This window comes from Fulvia fulva, chromosome 11 (assembly GCF_020509005.1).
Source record: "Fulvia fulva chromosome 11, complete sequence".
Taxonomy (NCBI): Eukaryota; Fungi; Ascomycota; class Dothideomycetes; order Mycosphaerellales; family Mycosphaerellaceae; genus Fulvia; species Fulvia fulva.
In genome coordinates, this window is record NC_063022.1 from 26,829 (window position 1) to 45,465 (window position 18,637).

An 18,637-nucleotide genomic window follows, 5' to 3' on the forward strand; every position below is an offset into this window, starting at 1 on the left:
ATAGCTACGCCGAATGCAATGCAATGCAGATCAACAGACTCCGCCTTTATGGCACATCTTCCTCATCGTCCCGTTGCTCTTGGCATTCACCTCTTCCCAGCCAGCTCTTCCCACTGCAAACCCACCCACTCATCCACATACCCCACCTCTCCGTATGTCTTCCCCTTCTCCTGACAGTCCTTACTACACACCCCAAGGATGACCGTCCCCCAATCCATCCCATCAAGCCCCATCTCCTCCGCCTCCAACTCCGAAATCAAATGCGGCGTCAACTGCAACTCAAACACCCTCTCAGCACCACAGTTCCCACACCGCGGCATCTTGTTCCCTCCAGCCCTGCTCTGCACTTTCACCTTGACCTCCTCTCCCTCTGGAGGCGTGAGGAGTTTGCCCACGGCATCTTTCTTCGAGTAAAGTAATGGCTGCCCACCGAATTCGTAGCGTAGCACTTGTTCCGGATTCTGGGAGAGACGGTCTGCGAATTTCTGGAAGGTGCGGTCCATGGTGCTTTCGAAGAGGTCTTTGTCTACACCGCCCGCACTGCTACTCCCTTCAGCAGCGTCGACACGCACGCCGGCGGGGGCTTGCGGTGCTTCCGGTTCGGTGTACTCTTTGTCGGCGTCGAGATGGAGGGCTGGATATGGATCTGAGAATGCAGATGCTTCGGGCCATGGTTCGTGAGGGATGACTGGTGTTGTCTGGGTTGCTGGTGAAGCTGCTGATATGCGGGTTTTGTCGGCGAAGGTTTGGGGTAGGGACTCGGCTGGCTCGTCGATCGGCTTCTGGGGTGGTTTTGCGGCGAGGGAGGAGGTTGAGGCGAAGGGGTTGCTGCTTTGACTGCTGGGCGATGCGAAAGGGTTTGATTGGGGGCCGCTGCTTGCAGGTGAAGCGAAAGGGTTCGCGGATGTGTTGGTTGTCGGTTTCACACCGAAAAGAGTCTCGCCTAGGTTCGTGGCAGGTTGCGCAGCGCCCGTTGTGCTCTGGGGAGTTTTCGGCTGCTTGGAGCTTGCTGATGGTTGTACCTTCGTCTGACGTGTCGCCCTGAAGCCTCTGACACTTCCATCCTTTCTTCGACATGCCTTCCTCTTGCAAGCCCAGATGTACAGCCGCCTCTCGTGTTCAGGATACCGATCGGGCAAATCACCATTGATTTGGAGCAGCAAGTTCATGAGGCCATTGCAGACCTTGCACTTCGCAAGCACGCCAGAAGGTGCAGTCTTGTCATCAAGCCATGTCTACTCCAACTCTTAGCCTCTTTCTCCATATACCTCTACGCCTGTCAAGATTCGTACCGGATGGCCTCCAAGCTGGCTGAAGTCGTCGCTGGTCGGCTCTTTTGATGCGTAGCCGAGGAGGACGTTGGTCTCGATATCCTCAGCGCCGGACGAGTCGGAGTCGTAGTCGGCCATGTTGGTGGAGTCGTTCAAGATGGCATTGAGAGACATGGTGAATGACAGAAGATATCCCTGTCGCGCTAAGAAGAAGCGCGAAGCTTAAATGTGCCCGCTTGAGATTGTGAATAACATCAACTCTTGTCCCGCCATTACATAACTTACATCCTTCTCGATACATCGCAACAAGAATCCCCCTCGAATTCTCAAGATTGAAATGCTCAACTGTCGCTCACCGTCGTCTCTGAACTTCATGATCAAAATCCCCGGTCCCGCACCTTCCGACTGGCCGATCACCGCCACTCCTGCTATTAGCATCATGACAACAATCCCAAACACACTACTCGAGACCGAGGTCGATGTGTCTGCGTTTCAGAAACAACCTAAAGGACCCCCTCGAGCGCATCTCCTAGGCTTACCCCGAGAACTCCGCGACCTCATCACCGAGCACATCATTCTCAAACCCACCAACACCATCACCATGCTCCCCAACTTCGGCTGCCACGCCAACGAGATCTCCGCCTGTCCACCTTCCATATGCTCAGTCAGCCACCAGATCCGCGCCGAGACCCTTCCAACCTTCTACTCCGCCAATATCTTCACCGCCCAACTCGACAACGACCAGGACCTCGAGACTGCCAAGTCGTGGCTTGAGGCCATTGGCGATGCCAACGTGCGGCATCTTAGGAAGTTGGTCATGTGTGGCTGGACTCGAGTGCCTTTTGCGGGAGAGGGGATGGTGTCGAGGCGCTGGATTCGTGTGGGTTTGGATTTGAGGGAGGGCACGTTGACGATGGAGAGCCATGATGGAGATTATGCTGCGATTGATTGTCCTTCAGAGGTGGCTAACACGATTGACGAGTTGAAGAGGGCGTATGCGCAGATGGTCGAGGCGAGGAAAGGCAGGCCGTTCGATGTGAAGTGTGTGGCCGAGCTAATGGATGGGTTCAATATGCTTTGCACTGGATATTGAATCAGAGGCCAAAATGACCTAGACTTGTGCGATCTGAATCGACGAGTTGCACAACGAAGTATACAGGCACCTCTGAATGTTCACTAGTCAGACATTTGGTTACACAGCTAATGCAGTGCCCGCACAGCCTCCGAGCATAGCCTGCATGAGACCAGTCTCGGATTGAGTGGGCTCAACTTGCTCTTCTGGCTACAGTCTTCAACCGGAATCAAACGGTACAGCAACACCATTCTCCACTTCATTGCCGGCTGAGGCCATGCGCCTGAGCAACGTCCATACCCTCAAACTTGGCGAATTTTCCGCATTGCCCGCGGCTCAGCGACCACCATATGCCATTCTGTCACACCGATGGGGCTCCTTCGAGATTACTTACAAAGACTGGCTCAACGGTCGGAACCTCTCCGGGTCTAGGTTCTTGAAAATAATGGATTTCTGCAGGCTTGTGCGCGCCATGTCACATCAATCCAGTGGGTTCCCCGACTTGGACGGCTACCTCAATTCGTGTCAGCTGCAATGGGTCTGGATCGACACCTGCTGCATAAACAAGACGAGTAGTGCGGAGCTTTTTGAAGCAGTCAATTCCATGTATGTTTGGTTACCAGAACGCTGCCATCTGCTTTGTGCATCTGGCGCAGTACTGGTCTGACCAATGTCCTGTGACTGCAAGACATCTGCGCGAATGCAAATGGTTTCGGAGGGGCTGGACACTTCAAGAGCTGCTCGCGCCACACAACCTGTGCTTTTGCGACTCACAGTGGCGGATCTTTGGACATATGCTGGAGGCGCACTGGAAATGGTGGAAGCTCGAGGGGAAGGTTCCTTTCGGCGATCTTGACAAAGTCATCAAAAAGGTCACAAGCATACCAGCAGATTGCATGAGATCCTCCATTACTAAGGACTGGCCCACCGTTGCGCTGAAGATGAGCTGGGCTTCGCGGCGCGAGACTAGCAGGGAGGAAGACGAGGCTTACTCTTTGCTGGGAACATTCGGGGTCAACATGCCGCTGCTGTACGGAGAGGGCGATCGCGTGTTCTCGAGACTCCGGGAAGAGATTATCAGGCAGTCAAGCGACAGTACTGTGTTTGCCTAGTCTGAGCATACGGATGATGACGGGCTGCTGGCATGCAGCGCAAAGGACTTTCTCATGTCATGGAGTATATTCTCATATGACGCACCTCGAACCCGCCCTTACGCGATGACCAACGTCGGATTCGAAATGCGAGACCCGCTACTTGTCCTTCGTATGAGTCCGGCTATGCAGGAACGTGTCGCATATGCGCTTGGAGAACACTGGGCCTCCAGAAAGATGTACTTGCTGGAGTTGGATGGAAGGACCGAGGATGACAGTTGCGCTGACTTCGTATTCTGCGAACGTGTAGGCTTCGACGGCATCGGCATTGAAAGCGGCAGAGGCGCCAACAATGGCCACGCACCTGATGAGTTCTACAGACTATATCTTGCGCTCGCAGTGAACATGTCCCAGCCCAACATCTTCGAAAGAAGAGAGCTCGTCGGTATTTCAGAGCTGGTGTACATAGACGCAGCATTCGAAAGCTTCTAGCCGAGTTTTGCATTCTACATACGAACGTAAACTCTATCGTACACTTTGTATACGAGGACATCTACATGGACACACTATCTCCTCAAAGCCGGTTTCCTGAAAGCATCCCAATCCGCCTGGCTTCCCTCCTCTCTCGCCTTCGCCATCCCACTCTCCGCCTTCCTTCCCGAGAATGACACCAACGAGGTCTCCGCACTGGAGAACTTGCCATACATCTCCTTCCCATCCGGGCTGAAAATGATACGATACAGCTTCTTCTCCGAATCCTGAGCATCATTGGTGATACCATGACCGCGCCATCTGTACACCCATCCTTGACGTTGAATGTCTTCCCGAACAGGTCCTTCCAGTGCCCAGGGCTTGTTCTTCGACATGCGCATTACGCCACGCACTATTCCGAAGTCGAAGCGCGCCCAGTATTGAGGGAAGACGTTGCCGCGCTTGTTGATGATAGGTGGGCAGTCCAGATCAAACATGATGGTCATGGTCATGGTGTGGTTTTGCGGGCAGGCTGGGTGGTCCTGGAGTTTGGAGGAGATGGTCCAGTCTCCGGTGATGTCGAAGTCTTGGGTTGATGAGGTCTTTGCGATTACGCGGGAGATACTGGCATGTTTCTTATGCGTCTGTTGACTGGCTTTCTTCTCGGTCTCCAGTCTTTGATCCACAAGTTTCCATGCCTGGTTGGGGACATCAATTTTCTCAATCTTCGACTGCGCCTGTCGCAGTGAAGCATCCGCATCCTGCTTGCGGCTCCTTAAGCGGGCTTGCATATCCTGAATCGTCCCCTGGTCGGAAAGTCCACGCATACTGCATTGTGCTCGCCAGTACGTCCTAGGTCGCTGTCGCTGGCCATGCTGAATTGCGACTTTGCTATCTCTAGGAATGAAGTCGTCGACGTCAGGATCGAAGACTTCATCGTGCCTGTACAGAGAGTCCAGGGACGACTGAAGCTCGGTGAGGTTCATGGTGCTGCGTGGCGGTCCTGCCATGTGGAAGAGCTATGTGTAGAAAGTGTGGTGAAAGCGTGAAACTGTCCTGGACGCGAGGTGAGCGTTTGTCCAATGCCTCCTTAAGCCCTGACGATCATTTAATCTAAGTCCGTTATGGGGCTGAACATGGTCGAAGCTTATCTTTGGTATGGAGATTGGAAAGCCTCAGGCAGCAATAGATGCCAAGCATCTCTCACCTCTCGTTGCTGTTGACGTTGTCTTCTTTACTCTCTCATAACCACATACATTACAATGTCGCTAGAGCCTTTGCCACTACGCATACCGAAAGCCAAGGCAGGCAACTCCATGAGGCGTATGCCCGTCCGTAGTGCTGTGCCTGCCGTCGATACCTCGTCGCCAGTCTCGCAAGCAGCGTCGCCACTCTTTGGACTTCCAGCAGAACTCAGAAATCGCATCTATGATTATCTGTTCGGGGCGGGCACCATCCATGTCCGCCTGAGACATTGCAGCGCTTCGTCTCGACACCTGCTGCGCGAAGAGTGGGAAGCGCCGGAGAAGGGCGAGCTGGCTGTTGACATTGCCACCAAGTGGAAGGATGTAACCCAGTACAGTAAGCTGAGCTACGCTGTGTGCAACCATCCCGATCAATGGGATAGAGCATACAAGTTGAGTAGGACGGCAGAAGAGGATCGTCCTGATTCACGAGATGCTGGAGATCGTGCTCGGGAGCATTACAGCTATGCCCATTCGGATTGCACGAGCATGGTTGAGTACCTGGCGGCAGTCGATACGAATAGCCTCCAGGTCAGATCAGAGCCAGAAGAGCTGACCAGCGAAAGACTTGCTCAATCTGCCGTTCATCTGAACATTCTCCAAACATGCCGTCAAATCTACCGCGAAGCTTGGCGTCTTCCGTTCGACAGCTACACTTTCGACATTCCCTTCATTTGGCTCAACGATTTCGCCACCCGAATTCTGTACCCCCATCAAGCGGCATTGATCGAGACAATACATGTCCGCAACATCTGGGAAGCCCTCGCGTTCAAGCAGATCGCTCGAAGCTTTCCCCATCTCAAGAAAGTCTCCATCTCAAACGAGGCATGTATGCCACTCATTGGCTCCGAACAAGAATGGAGGACTTTCTTCAACTTCAATACTCTGGAGACGGTGGAAATCATGATGGGCTCGAATCGTGAGGTTGCTGAGCAGAAAGCTTGGTTCGCTGCAAAATGCGACCTGATGGAGCAGTTCTTGGTCAGGCCGAAGAGTGATGAGGAGAGGGCGGAGAGAGCGGAGTATGCGAAGATTATTGGGAAGATGCCGAACTTTGGGATCAAGTTCGTTGGAGAATATGATTGAGGTGTTTGAGGTGCCTGAGGTTCAAGAACTTTGAAGTGGTAAGTAGAAATGGCAGCATATCTTCCGCTCACACCCGTCGCTGCGTCCCAACGATCATCAACATGGACACACATATTTCTGCAGTCATGACTTAGCTGCGGCGAAGAAGACTCATGATGGACTCATCTCTGGCGGGCGTGACAGCAGAATTTTCTGGACTTTCGATCCATCGAATTGACGGGCGCAACGATTCACCCTACACTGAGTCTTCGCCGCCCGAAATTGGAATCATGCCTTCGCAAACCTCAGTAATGGCATCTGAATCACGGTTTCTGCGTCTTCCTGCAGAGATTCGACTTGCGATTTATCGATCTTGCACAACCTGGCAAGATCCTGACAGAGAAAACTGCAGATGGGATGTGTCCCAAATCAATCCCAATATCGATGGCGGCGCAATGATTGCACTTATGAAGGCTTATCCAGAGCTTCTTCATGAGCTTCACAACCTCGAGACTCTGGTATTTCGCGGCTATGGCGTTGAGCTCATCACGCCATCTGGTTCAGTCACCGTACAGCCTGCCATTACGTCCGTCAAGCACTTGCTTAGCCATAAGACCGAACTTTCCTTGCATTTGGCCTTCGACATCAGGACCTGGGAGCGCCATAGTGTTATGCACCTGCTGGGAGAACTAACGCATACCCATCACACCATGAAAGTCACTCTGCACATTGACCTGGTCACGTGGGGGGATCTCTACACCGACTTCTTGATAGCGGAACAAGTCATTCGGAAACGAGGAGGACGCTTGAACTTTGCCAACCGCCAGGAAAAGAGGTGCTGCACTTTGTGGCGCGGCACATGAGCTGAGAAGGCAGCCTACGAGCGGAACGAGAGGCCTGCATGGTTGAGATAAGCGCTCGGGCGTGACAGACCTATGTACGGCTTTTCCGCAGAGACTCTTGCCCTGACCCATCCGCGGTGCAAGAACTGTCATGATGAGCTCAAGACCATTGCTTTTGCTCCCCATGACGTAGAGACGTATACACGCACTTGCGGATACTTACTCACTGCGCCCAATGGTCTGAGAACTAAGCGTGTAACGCTGGAGGAAGCCCAGACGCTGGAGAGCGTGTTCCACGACAGGGCATTGGCGACGTCGCTGTATGAGCGGCTGGACTCTATGCCCGGTATACGAGAAGTGCTCATCAAGGAAGGCCCCTATGGTGGTACCTTCAAGGTGGAGATCATGACCAGGGAGTTGAGACGTGAGCGGGAGGTTTCAGCGGAGTGTGCTACATGCGAAGCGATGCGGCATTGCACAGCGCGAGATGCTGCGCGTTGGGGAAAGGTGGAAGCGCGAGTCAGCGTCTGGAAGAACCAGTAATTCATATCGCGAAGTGGCCGCGTCAAGACAACGCTGTGACCGACGATAGGGGCTCGGGACGAAGCGATGATCTCTGTTCCGACGCCCTCACCTGCAACTGATGTTCAATGTATCAGGATTTCACGAGTACTGCGCAGCTATCAAAACACAAGAAAAGGAGCTCCAGGTCCCCGCGTAGAAGCGGAAGCGTTGCACGATGCATCTCTCTCTACAAAACTGCTTAGGCCTGCGGTGCCCGGAGCATTTCACATAGGTTCTAATCATTCTCGCCATTCGAAGCATAGCGGCTACCCTACTTGTCAAGAGCCCTTATACGGCGACGCGCTGCAAGCTCGAGTGCATCGGCATGACCTCGCCACTTCGCTAACGGCCAGCGTGTTCAAGCAAAGGACTTTGCCGCAATATCAAGTCGAAGCGCTTGGCGGCGATCAACCAGCTGTCGGATCATCAGCAGCACATACAAAATCTACAGCCATCGCCGGAGGACCACTAACAGAAAGTCGAAGAAACCCCACGACTACCCACTGCATATCACAATGTCGAGCAAGAAAAGCGAGCAAGATGACACTGGCCCGGACAGTAAGACCGGCATGGGTGTGAAGCCACCAGCCGGAGAGCACGAGAGCACAGTAAGGCAAAGCATTCTTGAGAAGAATGAACGCCGAGTAAAAGACGCCGCGTGGGAGAAAAAGCTGGCCGAGCAACATACAGACCTCACCAACAAGTTCATGAGCCGTGAGGATCAGTTGTTCTTTCGAGGCTTAACACGGGTCCTGCAACTCACCGACATACTCGAAGCACGCAAGGCTGGTGACGACTTGGACTTGCGGAACAAGACATTAAACAAGACCACGCCGTTGTACAAGATTGCCAACCGCATTGTGTTGAACCCGACGCCCCGGGAGTATGACATCGCTGCTCTGACCATGGGTGGCTACGTGGAGGACGCTTCCAGTATCGACTTCGGTAATGTTCAGCAGCCTCGACTCATACTTACAAGCAACCCTGAGTCAAAAGATCACCTCAAGCTTGGTCGAAAGCCTGACGAGGAAGAGTACCCATTACGGCTCCTCGAGAAGTATGCTGTCGATGCCACAGACACTAAGAGATACGCAGGAGGCATCCACGAAGAGGCTGGGAAAGACATCGTCACGTTTGTACTTGGCACGTTCATCGAGTGTAAGATCTTGCAGTCGAAGCAGGTTCCATATCCTCGGCATGTTGGGTATTACATGGAGCTGCTGAAGGATTGTCACAAAGCCAGCTCGTCTGAGCAACTTTCCATTGCTGGCGAGCGCTCGACAGACTATGTGATCCTCACAAGCTATGGTAAGACCTTGCGTCGACTCAACTTCGGCATTGGACACCGTCCTCAACAGCGGTATCTGTTCGACATCATCACTATGCCGATTGAGAAACTCCCGGAACGTGCTCATGCCATCCCATGTCCCTCACTGGAGAATCCTTCCCAAGAGCCTAACCAACGCAAGATGCTTCAGCAATGCTTCGCCAAAATCTCGAACTACCCAGCTGCCAGCAGAGACGCCTTGGCGACTCAGCCCGTCTACGACCGGAAGGGTAGAAAGCGCTTCCACTATATGTTGGCATTCAGAGTCATAAAGCTACGCACCAACCTTTCGGACGTGAGAGAAGCCATACAAGCGTATGTGAAAGCTGAGTACGATCATCCAGCCAAAGTCGCGAAAGACAGAAAAAAACCGAAGTTGCTTCGAGATGAGCTTCGTCTTCTGGCCTGCCTTCAAACCTACTTCAAGGACATAGTCCCTGCTCACATGCTTTGGCTAGCACAAGTCACTGGTGCGACTAATGCCAAGGACTTTCCTCTTTGGAGCGACAACGAGCCTAGCACTTCCAGCGAAAGTCAGGCTCCAGCTAAGTCATCGTCACCGTTGCCGAGTCTGAGCATAATCACTTCAGCAGGACCTACGACTGCTGAGGAAGATCAAAGTCTGCAGAAGGCCACGGTCGTCGCTGGAGATGCAGATAACGCAGACGACGAAGACGAAGAACTTGAGAAGCAGGGAGATCCGACTTTGAACAGACCTGGTGAGGGTGCTTTCGCTCTATGGATGCGACAAGCCAGCAAGTGGCTATCACTTGTGAGCCAGCATGACATCGGTCTGCTTAACGCGATTCCCTCCTCTTTCGAAAAACGATCTGAGCGAAGCCTGCAGATGTCGAAACAGATCGTCGCTGCGGAAGTCGTTGTAGTGCAGCTCGGGACGCAAGACCCGGACGACAAGAAAATGTCAATCAACAACTGTTTAGAGGAACTCGGCACAAGAATGACCAAGGCTGGGAACCTAGGCCTGGACATTTCGAAGCTCAAAGAGATCATCAAAGTACAGAACGGCAATCGCATCAGATACGAGGAGAAGCTCATGGTGGCAGAGACTTTTCACATCGTTCCTCACGCAGACGCCACGGCCATCGCTCTGATGGCGTGTTTTGAAGATCATGATGTATGCCGACACCTAGGTGGACGGCTCGTGGACAATGAGACTTCCGCCTTGAAGGAGCACCTGATCAGGTCGATGCGCCGCTGGCTTCCGCTAGTGGACGTCACGAAACGCTGCTGCCCTGCTTGCTGGAGGCTAATCCAGCTGTTCTAGAGCTTTATGTCAGATGAGTATAGTCAGACGGCAACGCTGGCAGCTCCAGGTCATCACAATGTTTGGTCACAAGTCTCGCTGCCACCATCCACGCCAAAGGCTCTCGCCCAAGGTGTTCTGGACTACGCCCTGAAGCAGGTTTACGACAAGCTCATGAGGCTGCGGTCACGGGCAATCACACACGAAGTGTTCAAGCAAGACAGCAGTCAGGAGTTTGCCGCTAGACTCGAAGCCGATCCAAAGATTCCAGATGAACCCGAGTATGAAGAAGAGAGCTCGGAGAGCGCCATTTCTATACTGGTATCGTCACCACCGAACAAGCCGACACCCATTCCGCCAGGAACCATGGATCGTCCCACTCCGGAGGTCAGCTCTGCTAGACCTTTCTCTGGTCTCGACCCGCAGGCGGCAGAGTTCTCACCTACTCCGACGGCGAGACGCTGACGTCTCCACACGGTTCTCATGGTGGTAGTGCTCTGTGCTCAGGCCTGTATTTCCAGACAGCTGCGGTACCGGCACAGAGCCTCTTATTACCGCCCCTTAGCTACTAGAATAAGAGGCACAGTGATATTGTGCCCTTTGTTACATGTGCCTCAAAGTAGTGCAGGCATACGACTGCGAGGCTGCGTACTCAAACGCCAATGGTCCAGCGGGTTCAGAAAAGATGGGATCAGGTCACTTGGAGCACCACACAAGCCATTCCAACGTGGATGCCTAGCTAGTGAAGAAGTGCCCGCACCATTGAGCACGTAGCCTAATGCTTAGCCTCCACTGTTCTGCACTGTGCATCCAGGCGAAGCTGTTGCTGCGGCTTGTATCACCATCTACCCACGCGAGAGAGTGCCTCTTCCAGCCTCAGGCCGAGACATGCGAACCATCGTGCCCAGATGTAGGCTTGTGAATCAGACCATGACCGGATGCACAGCTTGTCGCCGCGGATACTGTTGCCTTAGATGGTGCTTCACTGCCGGCGAAGAAAGTAGGAGGCTGAGCTGCGTCGTGGTCGGATAGTTATTGAGGCTGTGTAGATGATGCGACTGTGAGACGGTCACACGGCATATTTGGGAGATATAGCATTGTTACTGCTCCATATAGCAGTACCACCACCATTGGGAAGTTTTGCGTACATGCCAACAGTATTAAGGGGGATGAGAACCTGTGAAGTTGAACACCGTGACAGTATGATTCGAGTCCGATCGAGTCTCGAATACTCTGGCCATTCCCTCATACGTTTACATCTGGTGGCAACCTTTGACTTGGAACTTCCCAGGAGGAGTACGACATCCCCTAAGCCTCTGGCAATCTGATGCTGCTCTTCTCGGACCATATTGCTTCGGGAAGCGCTGGCTCGTTCGATCTGCTTCGTCGCTTAGTCCCCAATTGCCAACAGCCAGACTTGTGACACTGCAGCTCCACAAATCGTTGCCCAAGGTAGTATGTACAACATGATTGCCAGCCACTCCATCTCCAGAACAAGACCAGCAGCTAGACCTACAAGCTGCGATCCTAGTATTGTCCATTTCTGTAAGCGGCTTCTGCCATTCAACTGATCTAGGCTTGACAGTGTGAGAGAGACAGGGTCACAGCTGCGAGCAGTAGCATCCATGGTGACGATTGCGTAGGTGCTGAATGCTGGCAATCATGTGCGATTGGACATGTATATATTCGCATGTCTGACAATCTGAGTTCCGTTCGTCAACATAGGTGTGCTTTGTATCGCTGGCGTCGGGCCGTGAAGACGTCCAAACTTGGTGCTGTCGGAAAGTCGTCTCGGGTTTCCATGTTATAGGTTCCTGGAAATGATCAAGCCTGTCGTCGGTGTTGAGCTGTCGAGAACCAGGAACCGCATTCTGAGGATCGCCGTAATCAAGTGACCATCACTTTCAAGTCTCCCGAGTGATGGTGTCGACAGACCGTCGAATGTATCAGAGCGGGTTATGCTCCCTCTACAATGTGAGTCGTAGCTGATATACATACAAACGCTCAACAAGCGTGCGCGAGAGGTATTGTCTTCGGTTTCGAGGGCGCAGAAAGCACGTAGCACCCTCAGCTGGTTGCGCCCCGAGGCCTGCCCTGAGTACGACTAGAATTGTCACCACGCAGCAGTGTTCCAGCTAAGCCACCCTCGATCGTCGTCGCCTTTCGTAGAGTGGTCCCGGTTCGATGTGGGACGAGTCGCATAGGCGAGCTATTGTGTAACCACACCGCTGTGGCAGTGCTGATGTACGCAACGATACACCACCAGGTCCCACCTATGCCTTCGGGCTTTGAATGTGCGTGTGATCATGCATCGAGAGGCCAGGCAATAATTTTCGTACTGTGGGCCACCAAGCTCACGCTTGGGCACAGTCACCACACTGTGCGTGCGTGCGAGTTCGGATGTTGATCTGGATACTATCTTCTGCAGCGGCGTGCCGCATGAGGCTGTGTCGTGAAGCTCCCATTCCAAGACTGAACAGACACCCGTCCACCATTCTGCCGCATTCCTCGATCTACAGGATAGCTCAACGACTTCGAAGCACGCCAGCACGACTATCATAATCCAGGAACCCATTGCGCTCAAGCAAGCAAGGGATCTCTGTTCCATTGAAGTTTCCCAACGACCTGGGCGCTCGAGTCGTCACCAACAGACACCGTCAAGCTTGATAGAAGCGTCAGCGGCTCGTGAGAACACTGCTTCACCTCCGGATCGGCCAACGGATTGGACAGCAATCCATAACAGACGATATGGCGGCTGTGATGTGGTTCAAGGAGGCGACCCTATTCGCCATCAGCCTAGCCGGGCCCGCGATTCCGCCGACGATCGTCACCGATGGCATATGCTTGGCTGGCTGGCAAACGTATAGGGCTCGGCGATTGCAACAGCCCCCAACGATTAAACACCTTGACGTCGTGTCTGTAGTCCTCTCTGGCGTCACTTGGGTTCTCTTCTCGCAGGGCTCAGAGGAGGCGTATGCTACGAAGGTGTAAGTTCTCGCCAGTCTTCGTTCCGGCTCGCATCTTCTGGGCTATACTGATATCGATAGCGCTTGGTGCTTGTGGCTCTCGGTGTGGGTCAACTATATCGCCAACACATACCTTCTGGTGCTTGTAAGATACTGTAGGTAGATAGATCGGAACTGGAGGGTGAGCAACGTGGCTGACGCATGATAGGCTGACTTGGTCGCTGGTTCTCGTGACGATCTCGATATACGTGGTGAGCTCCGTGGTCTCGACACTCATCGAAGCCAACACGTCTTCGGAAACGAACGCCTCTCAGACCGGCCTTATCGATGCTGTTACCATTTGTTCTGTCCCTGGTCTCAGTCTTCCTGAGCTCGGTAATGGTTATCCCGAGAACGGAGGTCAGAACTAGTGGGCAGTCAGATCACCGGTTTACCTTGCAGGATGTGGATAGTGGTGATTCGGCGGATCTACAGCCAGTCTCTCGGCCTGGGTTCCACCACACATACAACAACAGAGGTTGTACACGGGACGACGACAGCCCTGGATACGCTGAGCTGATGGCGATGGAGGAAGGCAATCCTTGGAGGAGCGAGCGTTGTAGCCATGGTAGCGCGTGACGGCGATCGGTGTCATTCCGGCAGTAAGGACCCACGCTGTAGTCGTAGCTGATAAGAGATGGTGCAAAGACGAGTTGGGGCAAAGTTGTTGTAGAAGCAGTTGTGTGCATAGCGTGTCGTGAGAGCATACTGTACAGCATAGATGGGCGGCTCTGCGTGGCGACCAGGAGTACGTCCATACTTCTCAAATGCTTGGCGCCAGATAATGGCGACCTGAGGCATGCGTTGTAGGAAGATCGCTACACAACATTTAAGCATTGCTCGGTCGCATCGCGCGGGTGTGGAAAAGTTCTTGTCCATACGAAAGCTCAATCATCGCCGCGGCCACCGCCGCCTCTTCGTGCACTCTTCTTCTTGCTCTGGAGCTCTTTCATCTTTCTCCTTCCTGCAGCCTCTGCCTTCTGCAGCTGTTCCACTCTCTTGGTCTGCTCCACACTGGTTTCGCCAGGCACAGCGTCGCGGCCGGCTTGAACGATCAATTCATGGAGCTTGCGGAAGCAGCCGGTCACGTTGTCGTTTTGTTTACGCGAGTCGTCGGATTGAATGACAAGGTCATTCGACTTTGCAGCATGATACCGGCTGGTCAAGATGGAAGAATGGAGGACTTTGGGAAGGATGTTGAGGAGGGATGTGGTCGGGATGCGGAGGGTGGCTTTGGAGGATACCCTGGGAGGCTATAAGCATTTTGAGGGGTAGCTTGACCTGCTATCATACACACTTGTTGACATTCTGCCCTCCCGGACCCGACGATCTGCTGAAGGTCAGCTCGCAGATGTCGCGTGGGATGGTATCTGGGTCGAGCTTGGCCAGCCATTGCCTTGCTGCTGCCAGTTCAGCTTCATCCGTCTCCGCTGGACGTCTTGCCGCGAACGATCTGGTGGTGACATGAAGTCTGCATATTGGCGAGCTCAACCGTATGGCGTGCTGGAGAGCATTGCGCTGAAGCATACCTTACTAGCTTGCACGCACATACAGAACGACGATGCATGAAGTACATACAGTAGTTATAAGAGTTTGTTGCGATGAAAGTCAAGTGTTGCCTAGGTGACATTAGTCGATACGTGATTGTCGAGCAGGCCTAAGTTTAGTGGGGGAAGTTCTATCTGTTTCAGGATGCTCCACTCTCCACGGGAAGGCGGGAGCTAGCCCGAAGTGTGCATGTGGCCAAGTGCAAAGTCGTCCATCCATGATCCACGATGACTGCACTCGCGCATCATCCTCACCCTCCCCCTCTTCTTCCACATCCAGACACCAAATCCGCCATCAACAAAGTCCCTCAGCAGTGATATCTCGCCTACATAGACCTGGCCCCGGTCGTCCACGCCCAGCTCAATCAGCCGCCTTCTTTTCTGCTATCCCAGCAGACGCGCCAGCCGCCCTGGCTGGAGAATCTCTTCAAGGTAAATTTCTGCGCGTTGTGTGTGTTCAGGCGACAGCGGCGTGGCGATATCAACGGCAGCGGCAGCAGCAGTAGTTCCGTGGCAAATTCACACACAATCACACTGGAACAGGATTGCTCCTCTCCCTTGTGTTTGCCATCAGTCGTCGACCGGCAGCTGCAGCAGCGCGGCACCACATCCGCCATCATACCCACCTAACTCTCCGCAGTCGCCCACCCTCTTGGTCTTCTCCTCTTGCTATGCACGAGCTCTCCGCCTGATCCCCACTGTCGTTACCCTCGCGCTGATAATGCGCTGCTGATCGATGCCGATGAATGAATCCGCTCGACGCTCAGAGCCACCCGACGAACCATATCTCAGAAGTGAGGCCTTGTTATCTCCAACCTCACCAAAGCCACTGCAGTTCCCACACCCGACCAACATACCAGTGCTGGAGAACATGATGGACGTCGGCTTCAACCAGACTGAAGCTCACATGAACGATCCGGCCATGCGCGACACCACCCTTCGCGCCGATGCCTGGCGCGATCCGAATGAACAGCAGAACGAGGCCACCGATCATGCTTCACCCTTCTCGACCGGTGGCGACGCAATCGATGCAGCGAAGCAAATTGACGGCGTTCAACCTTCTGGACCACTTGATGCGAGTACTGCTTCACATAGCGACCAGTCACCAACCAATGACGATGACAAACAATTCTCATCGCTTCTCAATGGCATCTCTAATGATGCAGACTCCCACCTCCAGGCAGAAGCCGCGCCCGATGCCACGTCTGTGGAAGCACCCCAAGCTTCACCACATCAGACCGTTTCCGCTGTTGCGTCTGCACCCACCGCAGACGATGTCCCAGTCCAGTCAGATGCGGTCAACCCAGAACCGCGGCCCACGCCCATCCCAGGCACTGTTGACGTTCAAGCACTCCTGGACACGTTATCGCAAAACCCTTCCGCTCCCTCTAATGCGGCAAATGTTGCGCCCAGTGCCGAAGGCCTAGCTGCCATACTGTCTTCATCCCATGCCCAAGCCCAGCCGCCAGTCACCGGCACCGAGGCTTCGTCGTCTCTGTCAGCACCAGGTCTTGGTGCACCACCCAGCGGCCTCCCCGCTCGTCCTCCACCCCAAGACGCGCCGCTCATGAACCCAAACTATGTCCACTCCCAACACATTCGAGACTATCACCCTCATGCCGCCAACCCAGCCGTCCAGTCGCATGCCCATAACAACAGCTCCGATAATGCCGACCAGAGTAATGCCGCTTTCGCACAGTCTACGCCAGGAGCTACGATCCAGCAGCCTGCCGTGAACGCTCAGAACTATCCGAATGGTCAGCCTCCAAGCAACGGCATCGTTACGCCATCGACCCAGACCTTCCCACCTGCGCAACAGCAGTACACCACGAGCGGCACGTCAGTCGAGAGCAGACGAGAGTTCAAGGTCAATGCTGGCCAGACACTCACATCAGACGATCAGCCATGGACACAAGACATCCAGCGCAAGTACGATCACTTCATGGAAGAAGAGAGAAGATACGTGAATGAGGCACGCTGGGACCAGTTTCCGAATGGCTCGCGCCTGTTCGTCGGTAGGTTGGGCCCTGAACACAACATCTCACAGCTTCTGACAGAGTGCTCAGGCAATCTCAGCTCGGAGAAGGTAACGAAGCGCGACATCTTCCACGTCTTCCACACCTACGGCGATCTCGCTCAGATCTCCATCAAGCAAGCCTATGGCTTTGTGCAGTTCCTGCGTACCGAAGACTGCCAGCGCGCACTCCACGAAGAGCAAGGCAGACAGATCAGAGACAAGCGCATTCGTAAGTCGACTTCGAAGGACTAGCGCACACCTGGCTAACATGATTTAGATCTTGAGGTCAGCAAGCCTCAAAAGAATGGCAACAAACAGCAGCAGAACAATGGTCGCCGATCTCGCTCTCCCGACCACAACAACCGCGGCCGCAACGATCGTAATCGCAACGGACGAGACCACGGACGAGACAACGGCCGAGATCGAGGAGGATACAGAGCCAACTATGGCCGATCACCATCACCACCACCACGTGGGTACCGCGACCGATACGAAGACAGATATCGAGATAGGAGGTCAAGATCGAGGTCGCCAGGTTATGGCAGAGACAGATACCGCGGCAGCAGTCCACGTCGCACGCCCGAGGACGATCTGCCTCTACCACGCCGCGAACCTCGCGATGTGCCAGACGTGCAGATCATCGCACTCGACCAGCTGGAGCGCGACTTCCTATCTTGGGTCGAGAAAGCGTTCACAAGCAAAGGTGTTCGCGTGGATGTATTGATACTGTCACCACGTCTGAGCGAGGAGGCAGTGGTCAGACGTCAGATCATGGAGGGCGTTCTGGCGGTGTCTAAGCTCCGCCGTCAGAATCAGAACTCTGCAAAGATCGGCTTGACCATCTTCAAGCGCAAGGCCGGCTCTCGCGATGTGCAGTTTGAAGAGTACGACAACCTGGACCCAGGCATTTGCACTGAGCTCGTACTCAGAGAGAAGCAACTTCAGGGTACTGTTCCGAGCTATGGCAACTACCCGCCTCAGTATGGTGCTCCTACTCCACAACCACCGATGCCGCAGTATGGCTATCAGCAGCAACCTCCACCATTCCCACCACCGGCCGGCTATCCGCCAGGCTATGGTCAACCTCCTACTCCATATGGCATGCCACCTGGTCCTCCGCAGCACAACGCTCCGAACTTTCAAGGAGATCCGAACAACTTGCAGAGTTTGCTGTCGACATTGAATCAGCCACCATCTCATGCATCGCAGCATGGTCGCACACCATCGTATGGCGCACCACCTGCTGGCTACCCACCGATGCCACCGCAGCAATACGGTGGTCAACCTCAGCAGCCGGGATATCCTCCCCAACAAGCACCACCGCAGGCACCTGCAGCTGCTGGCGCTCCACCAGGCCAACCTCCGCCAAACATGCAGGACATTCTTGCTAGGCTGGGTACCTACAATAGGTGAAGCATACCTACTACATCAGTGCATGCTCGCAAGAGTATGCGTGAGAAGTGCTGCTAGCACTTTCACCCCTCCAGCAGAGTTCGAAATCAGCGTGTAGAAACAGATTCAGAAATACTTTCGGTCCAAGTCAAATAGAGGCGGGCATCATAATGATGGTATGGACGCATGGAATATGGCGTGGACGGGAAGGGATGGGGGGGGGGCGTAACATGGAGCGATGGGCGTTCCTTCAACCTTGGCTGGATTGTGCTGCGAGTTGAGCTTTCAACGGCTCAGACCGAGTCAATGAATGAGCATGCGAGTGTGTGGAGCTCTGTTGTACGCGAATGTGTGTGATGGTCACTGGATCAATGTGACTTGGATCCTCTCGATCTATCAGATCCTTCGTGACTGTCTGCCTTTGATTTGTGAGCCCTTCGCCTCGGCTGAGCTCGGCAGCTGGTG

At 54.0% G+C, this 18,637-nt stretch overlaps 10 protein-coding genes across 10 annotated transcripts; 7 read left to right on the top strand and 3 right to left on the bottom strand.

Moving 5' to 3' along the window:
• Window positions 1-86: 86 nt before the first annotated feature.
• On the bottom strand, window positions 87-1,409 carry CLAFUR5_12525 (putative 20S rRNA accumulation protein 4; the record flags this gene model as incomplete). Its single annotated transcript, XM_047911673.1, has 2 exons — window positions 87-1,235; window positions 1,293-1,409. The coding sequence occupies 2 exons, from the start codon at window positions 1,407-1,409 to the stop codon at window positions 87-89; spliced, it is 1,266 nt and encodes a 421-aa protein (XP_047768354.1).
• Window positions 1,410-1,608: 199 nt separating this feature from the next.
• On the top strand, window positions 1,609-2,364 carry CLAFUR5_12526 (uncharacterized protein; the record flags this gene model as incomplete). Its single annotated transcript, XM_047911674.1, has 1 exon — window positions 1,609-2,364. The coding sequence occupies one exon, from the start codon at window positions 1,609-1,611 to the stop codon at window positions 2,362-2,364; it is 756 nt and encodes a 251-aa protein (XP_047768351.1).
• Window positions 2,365-3,560: 1,196 nt separating this feature from the next.
• Window positions 3,561-3,926, top strand: CLAFUR5_12527 (uncharacterized protein; the record flags this gene model as incomplete). The annotated part of the gene is made up of 1 exon (XM_047911675.1): window positions 3,561-3,926. One exon carries the CDS (start codon window positions 3,561-3,563, stop codon window positions 3,924-3,926), a length of 366 nt encoding a protein of 121 aa, XP_047768352.1.
• Window positions 3,927-4,000: 74 nt separating this feature from the next.
• Window positions 4,001-4,915, bottom strand: CLAFUR5_12528 (uncharacterized protein; the record flags this gene model as incomplete). Its single annotated transcript, XM_047911676.1, has 1 exon — window positions 4,001-4,915. The coding sequence occupies one exon, from the start codon at window positions 4,913-4,915 to the stop codon at window positions 4,001-4,003; it is 915 nt and encodes a 304-aa protein (XP_047768345.1).
• A 252-nt stretch (window positions 4,916-5,167) lies between these two features.
• CLAFUR5_12529 (uncharacterized protein) lies at window positions 5,168-6,235 on the top strand (the record flags this gene model as incomplete). The annotated part of the gene is made up of 1 exon (XM_047911677.1): window positions 5,168-6,235. The coding sequence occupies one exon, from the start codon at window positions 5,168-5,170 to the stop codon at window positions 6,233-6,235; it is 1,068 nt and encodes a 355-aa protein (XP_047768346.1).
• Window positions 6,236-8,135: 1,900 nt separating this feature from the next.
• On the top strand, window positions 8,136-10,232 carry CLAFUR5_12530 (uncharacterized protein; the record flags this gene model as incomplete). The annotated part of the gene is made up of 1 exon (XM_047911678.1): window positions 8,136-10,232. The coding sequence occupies one exon, from the start codon at window positions 8,136-8,138 to the stop codon at window positions 10,230-10,232; it is 2,097 nt and encodes a 698-aa protein (XP_047768156.1).
• Window positions 10,233-10,238: 6 nt separating this feature from the next.
• Window positions 10,239-10,676, top strand: CLAFUR5_12531 (uncharacterized protein; the record flags this gene model as incomplete). The annotated part of the gene is made up of 1 exon (XM_047911679.1): window positions 10,239-10,676. The coding sequence occupies one exon, from the start codon at window positions 10,239-10,241 to the stop codon at window positions 10,674-10,676; it is 438 nt and encodes a 145-aa protein (XP_047767949.1).
• A 2,283-nt stretch (window positions 10,677-12,959) lies between these two features.
• On the top strand, window positions 12,960-13,587 carry CLAFUR5_12532 (uncharacterized protein; the record flags this gene model as incomplete). The annotated part of the gene is made up of 3 exons (XM_047911680.1): window positions 12,960-13,198; window positions 13,259-13,336; window positions 13,386-13,587. The coding sequence occupies 3 exons, from the start codon at window positions 12,960-12,962 to the stop codon at window positions 13,585-13,587; spliced, it is 519 nt and encodes a 172-aa protein (XP_047768159.1).
• Window positions 13,588-14,103: 516 nt separating this feature from the next.
• On the bottom strand, window positions 14,104-14,523 carry CLAFUR5_12533 (uncharacterized protein; the record flags this gene model as incomplete). Its single annotated transcript, XM_047911681.1, has 2 exons — window positions 14,104-14,461; window positions 14,510-14,523. The coding sequence occupies 2 exons, from the start codon at window positions 14,521-14,523 to the stop codon at window positions 14,104-14,106; spliced, it is 372 nt and encodes a 123-aa protein (XP_047767950.1).
• A 976-nt stretch (window positions 14,524-15,499) lies between these two features.
• On the top strand, window positions 15,500-18,193 carry CLAFUR5_12534 (uncharacterized protein; the record flags this gene model as incomplete). Its single annotated transcript, XM_047911682.1, has 3 exons — window positions 15,500-16,778; window positions 16,830-17,009; window positions 17,058-18,193. The coding sequence occupies 3 exons, from the start codon at window positions 15,500-15,502 to the stop codon at window positions 18,191-18,193; spliced, it is 2,595 nt and encodes an 864-aa protein (XP_047767952.1).
• Between the last annotated feature and the right edge of the window lie 444 nt (window positions 18,194-18,637).